Below are 9,479 nucleotides of genomic sequence, written 5' to 3' on the forward strand. Positions count from 1 at the left end.
CTCATTGGAAAAGACTCTGATGCTGGGAGGGATTGGGGGCAGGAGGAGAAGGGGACGACAGAGGATGAGATGGCTGGATGGCATCACTGACTCGATGGACATGAGTCTGAGTGAACTCTGGGAGTTGGTGATGGACAGAGAGGCCTGGCGTGCTGTGATTCATGGGGTCGCAAAGAGCCGGACACGACTGAGCGACTGATCTTATCTGATCTGATTTTGGACTCCTGTTTTCTATTCTAACTACCTAACATAGGTTTTTTATTTGATTTTTTCTTGTTTCTTGTGGTAAGGTTGTCTTGCTATAAACTTCCCTTTAGTACTGCTTTTGATGCATCTCATTGGTTTTGGGTTGTGTTTTCATTGCCATTTGTTTCTAAAGATTTTTTTAATTTCCCTTTTTATTTCTTCAGTAACTTGTTCATTACTTAGAATGTATTATTTAATCTCCATGTGTTTATTTATTTTACAGTTTCCCCCCCCATAATCGACATCTAGTCTCACAGTATTATGGCTGGAAAAGATACTTGATATGATTTCAATTTTCTTAAATTTACTGAGACTTGATTTCTGACCCAAGATGTGTGAACTTTTATTCTTTAAGGACAATTTGCAGTCCTGCATGTATTGGGTTGTTATAGTTTTCACTGGCTTTAATTAGAGGGCATGGAAATAGTACAAGGTGGTGCCCAGGAAATCTCCCTACTTTTCAGATATAAACACCATCACCACTCTTGCTTTAAGCAAGCCAATGTCCCATGGCTAATCAGGATTAATCATTTCACTTAGGAAAGTAACATGCTTCTTTGTCTGTTTATTCATTTACTTGAGTACCCAGATTTGATGAGATCAAGTTTAAAGTTTAATTTGCCAGGATAGTATTAAATTATAGAATAAAAGAACAAATGAACAGATACACATCTCATTGCAGTGATAAAATTTTACAGAATGGCATTCTTAATGGAAAGTATTATGTGATAAAATATTATTTCTTCATTTTTAATATAGAATAGTAAGTCTATTTGTTCAGACTTCTTTATTCAACTTAATTTATACTAGGAATAATTTCATTAAAATCTTCAATCCTGTCTTATTCAGGTATATCTTAATTGGCTCAGCCAACAGTTATTGTCAGCTACAAGATAAAGGAGTTGTCTGGAGTGATCCTCTCCCACAATGTATAAGTAAGCAAAGACTCTTTTTGACTTGACTATGAACTTAAACTTTATTACATGTTAGGTAATAATAAAACTCATGTCCCTCATTGTTGCTTCTTATACACGTCATTAGAATTTGCATCATGAATATTAGATTTTAAGGATGACTTCCCTCATTTTTTCTTCCTCTTCACTCATCTCAGTTGCCAAGTGTGAACCTCCTCCAACCATTAGTAATGGGAGACACAATGGTGGCGATGAAGACTTCTACACATATGGCTCTTCTGTCACCTACAGCTGTGACCGTGACTTCTCAATGTTAGGCAAAGCCTCCATTTCTTGCAGAGTGGAAAATAAGACAATAGGTGTTTGGAGTCCAAGCCCTCCTTCTTGTAAAAGTAAGTCATAATGATGAATTTTGGTTTGAATTCTTAGTTTAAAAGAAAAAGGAAGGGAAAGGTATTGGGGGAGGTGAAATTATTCAAAGAAAAACTAATTATTTTAATGACGCAGTGGTTAATTTGGTAAACTGATATTTATGCTGCACCAGTTTGTGGTAACAAATAGCACTGATATGATGGAATCTCATTTTACTGAAGCTTTTAAAAGTTGAAATTTGTCTTTTCTTGTGGATTTTTAGAAGTCATTTGTGTTCAACCAGTGGTTAAAGATGGAAAAATAACCTCTGGGTTTGGACCCATCTATACTTATCAACAGTCTATTGTATATGCCTGTAATAAAGGTTTTCGGCTTGAAGGCGATAGTTTAATCCATTGTGAAGCTGATAATAGCTGGAATCCTCCTCCTCCCACTTGTGAACTCAGTAAGTATGGACCATGAAAGAGTTTCAATGTTTGGCATCTAAAGATATCCAGAAATATTATTGGGAGCATACTTACATGCCTAAGCACATCTGAATCACACTAGAAGTTTAAATTTAGATCAATCCCTCTTTTTTTTCTTGTTGAAAAAAAGGATTACAGTATACTGTGCAGGACCATATAACATCACAAAAAGCTGTCACACACAGTTGTAAAGGTTGTGCATACTCCACCCCTAAAGATAGAGTTTAGCATTGTAGAGGTTGCTCTACAATAAACTGTTTATTGTATGTTTATTTCAAAATATAGTATGTTTATTTCAACAATTTTCTTGAACTTGATAGAAAATTGCTTTGTTCTAACAAAGATCATATGATAATTGTTTTAAAGATAAACAGTAAAGAGCCCTGAGGGAAAAAGGTCTTTTTCTAACTTACACAAAATTTTGTATGGATTAACTATCAATGTAATTCTCATACTCTGAAATTATAAACTCATGTGGATCCCTGAAAATTATCTTAATAGTAATAATAATGACTTGATGCTAGTATAGGTTTATAGCAAGAATTAATTCAATGGATTCTGTCCAGAATTGTGGGCACTAGTATTATCCTCATTTTAAGAACCAGACATCCATTATTTGAAATGTCCAGGTTAGGAAAATCCATAGAGAGAGAAAGTCTTTTAGTGGTCTCTAGGACCTGGGAGAAGACAAGACTAGGGGGTAACTGCTAACAAGTACTGAATTTATTTTTGGGTTGGTAAAAATATCCAAAAATTGGATAGTGGTGATGGTTGGAAAACTCTGTAAATATACTGAAAACCACTGGATTGCATACTTTAAATGGATGAATTTTATGTTATGTGACTTGTCTCTCAATAAAACTGTTTAAAAAGACCTTTACCCTTGAAGATGAAAATATAATAAATGTCCAAATTGACGTGTTTGTATTATATTTCCATATTGTGAACCTGTATTATCAGGAAAGAGTGAAGATGACAAGACACAGATTTAGGCTCAAAAGTCACTTGGTATTTTATTTGTTCTTGACAAACCCTTCAATGATAAAGCTCCTGATGTCATCTGAATAAGAGGAATGGCTCTTGTTTATTTTCTTCTATTAGTCAGGAAACAAGAAAGTTTGATGTGTTTGCCTGAAACATTTCTCCAGCCATACCTACCTAGCAAGCCCAATGTTTCAATTCAGAGACTAAAGTTTGTGATATAAAATGAAGATGAAAAAGAATTCACATTTTAAAAAGTTGGCACAACACACAGAAATCACTTGTCAGTGCCCCTAGTAAGAATTTCTCTGATGCCTTCCACATTTGGATGCCTGTCCTGTGTGTTTTCTGGTATGGCTGATTCATCAGCCATGGTAGGCTGGCTCCTGGCTGAACGAGGACTTGCCACCCTTTTATATGACAGGCTCATTCATCATTGTTGCATCCCTATTGAGAGTGTACTTTTCCCTTTTTGTTTCTTTATGAGCAGATGGTTGTCTTGGCTTACCACACATCCCTCATGCCTTGTGGGAAAGATATGACCACCAGACACAAACAGAACAGCAAGTGTATGATATTGGGTTTGTATTGAGCTACAAGTGCCATTTTGGCTATAAGCCAGAGACAGATGGACCTACAACTGTGACTTGTCAGAGCAATTTGGAGTGGAGCCCATACATAGAATGTAAGGGTGAGTTTCTTTTTTTGTAAATCTTTTTGTATATTAAATATTCAGTATGAGCTTGATTTTTCATCTTAAATGGATGTAATTTTTCCCTCAAGATAAATTTGACATTATATTAATTGAACTGTATATGAACTATTATCACCAGAAGGGACCATAAATTTCTTGGAGTTTGAGCTGAGAAATTATAATCTTATCCTGATTCAGAATCAAATGAGATACAAGCACAGAAGTCAAATATTACACAGATTAAGTATTAGCTCCAATATTGGTAAAGGTAGAATGTAGAATACAACTCAACCATTGCTTGAGTCAGACCTCCATAACAGCCCTTTCCTCCCCAGTATAGGCTCTGGGGTGCTTTGCAGAGGAAAGTCTGTGAAGTAGTCATGAACTCAACCAACTTCAGCGTGACTTGTGTCTCATGTCTCTTGAGTGATGGGACTGTGGGCTGAATGACCTGCCTCTAAAAGACAGACTCTGATCCCTGACTCAGTGTTTTTGCCTCAATAGGACAGGAAGAAGACTGTCTCTAGTCTCACTTGAGAGTAAGTGAGGGACTGAGAGACATATGGATGCAATTTTATGGGACTCTGCAATTGACAACATGCATTTTTATACCTATCTATGGGAGTCTTGCCATTTTAGAGGTGAAGACACTGAGGCACAGAATACAGGGAACTTTATTCTGTAGATTGGAATTGAAAAAATATGTGAAATGCCCAAATAATGATAGCTCAGTTAGTAAAGAATTCACCTGCAATTCAGGAGACCCCCAGTTCAATTCCTGGGCTGGGAAGATCTGCTGGAGAAGGGATGGACTACCCACTCCAATATTCTTGGGCTTCCCTTGTGGCTCAGCTGGTAAAGAATCCGCCTGCAATGCAGGAGACCCGGGTTTGATCCCTGGGTTGGGAGTGATTACCTGGAGAAAGAAAAGGCTACTCACTCCAGTATTCTGGCTTAGAGAATTCCATGGACTATATAGTCCATGGGATCGCAAAGAGTTGGACATGACTAAGTGCCTTTCACTTTCACAAATAATGAAAAATGGTAGTTCACATATTGAAAGATTATTTGTTTCACATTAGGAGTTAAAGTTTAATTGCAGTCACTCAAACTCATTTTGTGGAAATAAAAAGAAAGACCTTAATATCATGGAATTAAAATATCATTAATAAAATCTTTTACCACCACTTAAATAAGGTATTGGAAACAAATGAGCTGGAGTGCTTTAGCAAATCAGGGACTGGGAGAACAGACTTGGTGTCCCTGTTATCCCAATCTCTCTTCAGTGATGAGATCTTCTAAGGGTAGAAATGGGATTTAGCCATAGGAGCCTCCTCATAGTGATTTTACTATTAGTCTTCTTTTATATATTTTTAGAGGTATGTTGCCCAGAACCAAACCTGAATAATTATGGAAGCATCACTGTACACAGAAGACTTAGCAGTAGTACTCACTGTACCTATATCAGTGGAGATAAGATTTCATATGAATGTCATAGTCAATATATGTTTGATGCTATATGTACAAAACATGGCACTTGGAGTCCTAGAACACCAGAATGCACACCAGGTAAGACCTTATGGAAACACATTTTTTAAAAGAAGTTTTTCATGTCAAATTGATGGAGATTATAATTCTTTGCATTTTATTTACCAAGTTTTTAGTGAATATATTTGTTTTTCTATCTATATTAAAAATCATTTTTTTGTTTTTTGTTTTTTTTTTGAAACTTTTATTTTGTTAACTGTGTAACCAATTAACAATGCAGTGATAGTTTCAGGTGAACAGCAAAGGGACTCATGTCTGTATATCCATTCTCCCCAAACACAATTCCCATCCAGGCTGCCACGTAACATTAAGCAGAATTCCATGTGCTATGCAGTAGGTCCTTGTTGGTTATCCATTATGAATATAGTAGTGTGTATGTGTCCATCCCAAACTACTTAACTATCTCTTCCCCCATGATTCCCCCTGGCAACCGCAAGATCATTCTCTAAGTCTGTTGGTCTGTTTCTGTTTTGTAAGTTCATTTGTATCATTTCCTTTTAGGTTTCACATGTAGGTGATATTATGTGATATTTCTCTTTCTCTGTGTGACTTACTTCACTCAGCATGACAATCTCTAGGTCCACCCATGTTGCTGCAAAGGACATTATTTCATTCTTTGTAATGGCTGAGTATTATTTCATTGTATTTATGTACCACATCTTCTTTATCCATTCATAGACATTTAGGTTGCTTCCATTTCTTGGCCATTGTAAACAGTGCTGCAATGAACATTGAGGTGCATGCATCCTTTCAGTCCATGTTTTTCTCCAGATATATGCCCAGGAATGGGATAGCAGGGTCATATTGTAGTTCTATTCTTAGATTTTAAGGAACCTCCATACTGTTCTTCATAGTGGCTGTACTAATTTACATTCCCACAACAGTGTGGGAAGGTTCCCTTCTCTCCACATCCTCCACAGCATTCACTGTTTGTGGAGTTTTTGATAATGGCCATTGTGATTGCTGTAAGGTGATATCTTATTGTAGTTTTGATGTGCATTTCTTTAATAATTGATGATACTGAGCATCTTTCCATGTGCCTCTTGTCCATCTGTATGTCTTCTTTGGAGAAACGTCAATATTTAGGACTTCTGCCCATTTTTGGTTAGGCTATTTGTTTTGATACTGCTAAACATCATGGCAGCAGCAGCAGCAGTGACTGTTCTTGCTTGGAGAATCCCAGGCACATTGGAGCCTGGTGGGCTGCCATCTATGGGGTCACACAGAGTCGGACACGACTGAAGCGACTTAGCAGCAGCAGCAGTAGCATCAGCAAACATCATGGGCTTTTCATAAATTTTGGAGACTAATCCCTTTTCAGTTACATCATTAACAAATATTCCAAGCTGTGGGTTGTCTTTTGTTGTTGTTGTCTTTTCATTTGTTTATTGTTTCTTTTGCTGTGCAAAAGCTTTTGAGTTTAAGTAGATATCATTTGTTTATTTTTGTTTTTATTTCCATTATTCTGGGAGATGAATTGAAAAAGATGCTGGTGGAATTTATGTCAGAGAGTGTTCTGCCTATGTTTTCCTCTAGGAGCTTTATAGAGTCTGGTCTCGCATTTAGGTTTTTAATCCATTTCGAGCTTATTTTTTGTCTATGGTGTTAAAGAATGGTCTAATTTTATTTTTTTAAATATGTAGCTGTATATGATTTTCCCAGCATCATTTGAAGAGACTGCCTTTCCAACATTGTGTAGTCTTGCCCCCTTTGTGTATGTGTTTTATCTGGGTTTTTTATCCGGTTCCATTGATCTATATTTCTACTTTTGTATGAATATCATACTTTCTTGATGACTGTAGCTTTGCAGTATAGTCTGAGGTCAGGGAGGCTAATTCCTCCAGCTTTGTTTTTTTCTTAAGATTGCTTTGGCCAATCAGGATCTTTGTGTCTCCATTACAAATTTTAAGACTTTTTGCTCAAGTTCTGTGAAAAATTCCATTGGTAGTTTGATAGGGATTGCATTGACTCTGCTTTGTGTAGTATAGTCGTTTTAGCCATATTGATTCTTTTCATCTACAAACATGGTATTTTTTCATCTGGTTGTGTCTTCTTTGATTTCTGTCATCAGAATCGCATGGTTTTGGGAGTGGAGGTCTTTTGTCTCATTGTTGTTTAGTTGCTCAGTCATGTCTGGCTCTTTGCGACCCCAGGGACTGCAGCATGCAAGACTTCCCCGTCCTTCATTATCTCTCAGAGTTTGATCAAACTCATGTCAGTGATGCCATCCAACCATCTCATCTTCTGTTTCCCCCTTCTCTCCCTGACCTCAATCTTTCCCAGCATCAGGGTCTTTTCCAATGAGTGAGCTCTTTGAATCAGGTGTCCAGAGTATTGGAGTTTTACCTTCAGCGTCAGTCCTTCCAATGAATATTCAGGATTGATTTTCTTTAGGAATGACTGGTTTGATCTCCTTGGTGTCCAAAGGGCTCTCAAAAGTCTTCTCTAGCACCACAGTTCAAAAGCACCAGTTCTTCAGAACTCAGCCTTCTTCATGGTGCAAATTTCATATCTGTACATGACTACTGGAAAAACAATAGCTTTGACTAGACAGATCTTTGTTGGCAAAGTAATGTCTCTGCTTTTTATTTTTTTCCTATTCTGAATTATTATTTATTTTAAAATATGTATTTATTTATTTTAATTGGGGGCTAATTACTTTACAATATTGTATTGGTTTTGCCATACATCAACATGAATCCACCACGAGTGTACACGTGTTCCCCATCCTGAACCCCTCCCACCTCCTTCCCCGTACCATCACTCTGGGTCATCCCAATGCACCAGCCCCAAGGACCCCGCATCCTGCATCAAACCTGGACTGGCGATTCATTTCTTATATGATACTATACATGTTTCAATGCTATTCTCCCAAATCATCCCACCCTCTCCCTTTCCCACAGAGTCCAAAATACTGTTGTATACATCTGTGTCTCTTTTGCTGTCTCGCATACAGGGTTATCGTTACCATCTTTCTAAATTCCATATATATGTTTTAGTATACTGTATTGGTATTTTTCTTTCTGGCTTACTTCACTCTGTATAATAGACTCCAGTTTCATCCACCTCATTAGAACTGATTCAAATGTATTCTTTTTAATGGCTGAGTAATACTCCATTGTGTATATGTACCACAGCTTTCTTATCCATTCATCTGCTGATGGACATCTAGGTTGCTTCCATGTCCTGGCTATTATAAACAGTGCTGCAATGAACATTGGGTACATGTGTCTCTTTCAATTCTGGTTTCCTCAGTGTGTATGCCCAGTAGTGGGATTGCTGGGTCATATGGCAGTTCTATTTCCAGTTTTTTAAGGATTCTCCACACTGTTCTCCATAGTGGCTGTACTAGTTTGCATTCCCACCAACAGTGTAAGAGGGTTCCCTTTTCTCCACACCCTCTCCAGCATTTATTGCTTGTAGACTTTTGGGTCGCAGCCATTCTGACTGGCGTGAAATGGTACCTCATTGTGGTTTTGATTTGCATTTCTCTGATCATGAGTGATGTTGAGCATCTTTTCATGTGTTTGTTAGCCATCTGTATATCTTCTTTGGAGAAATGCCTATTTAGTTCTTTGGCCCATTTTTTGATTGGGTCATTTATTTTTCTGGAATTGAGCTGCAGGAGTTGCTTGTATATTTTTGAGATTAGTTGTTTGTCAGTTGCTTCATTTGCTATTATTTTCTCCCATTCTGAAGGCTGCCTTTTCATCTTGTTTAGAGTTTCCTTTGTTGTGCAGAAGCTTTTAATTTTAATTAGGTCCCATTTGTTTATTTTTGCTTTTATTTCCAGTATTCTGGGAGGTGGGTCATAGAGGATCGTGCTGTGACGAATGACGGAGAGTGTTTTGCCTATGTTCTCCTCTAGGAGTTTTATAGTTTCTGGTCTTACGTTGAGATCTTTAATCCATTTTGAGTTAATTTTTGTGTATGGTGTTAGAAAGTGTTCTAGTTTCATTGTTTTACAAGTGGTTGACCAGTTTTCCCAGCACCACTTGTTAAAGATATTGTCTTTATTTTTTTTTAAATTTTATTTTATTTTTAAACTTTACATAATTGTATTAGTTTTGCCTCCTTTGTCAAAGATAAGGTGTCCATAGGTGCGTGGATTTATCTCTGGGCTTTCTATTTTGTTCCATTGATCTGTGTTTCTGTCTTTATGCCAGCACCATACTGTCTTGATGACTGTGGCTTTGTAGTACAGCCTGAAGTCAGGCAGGTTGATTCCTCCAGTTCCATTCTTCTTTCTCAAGATTG

General features: G+C 37.2%; 1 protein-coding gene across 6 annotated transcripts in view; it reads left to right on the top strand.

Moving 5' to 3' along the window:
• C4BPA (complement component 4 binding protein, alpha) overlaps positions 1-5,287 on the top strand; it is a 34,627-nt gene extending 29,340 nt beyond the window's left edge. For all 6 annotated transcript variants that reach the window (XM_010854230.1, XM_010854228.1, XM_010854229.1 and 3 more), the window contains 5 exons: positions 1,096-1,181; positions 1,358-1,552; positions 1,795-1,977; positions 3,471-3,671; positions 5,052-5,287. In XM_010854230.1, the coding sequence (XP_010852532.1) occupies positions 1,096-1,181; positions 1,358-1,552; positions 1,795-1,977; positions 3,471-3,671; positions 5,052-5,272 (886 nt within the window). In that variant the 3' untranslated portion in view covers positions 5,273-5,287. The remainder of the gene's footprint in view (positions 1-1,095; positions 1,182-1,357; positions 1,553-1,794; positions 1,978-3,470; positions 3,672-5,051) is intronic.
• Positions 5,288-9,479: the final 4,192 nt, after the last annotated feature.

Source organism: Bison bison, unplaced genomic scaffold (genome assembly GCF_000754665.1).
Source record: "Bison bison bison isolate TAMUID 2011002044 unplaced genomic scaffold, Bison_UMD1.0 scf7180017864338, whole genome shotgun sequence".
NCBI classification, from domain to species: Eukaryota; Metazoa; Chordata; class Mammalia; order Artiodactyla; family Bovidae; genus Bison; species Bison bison.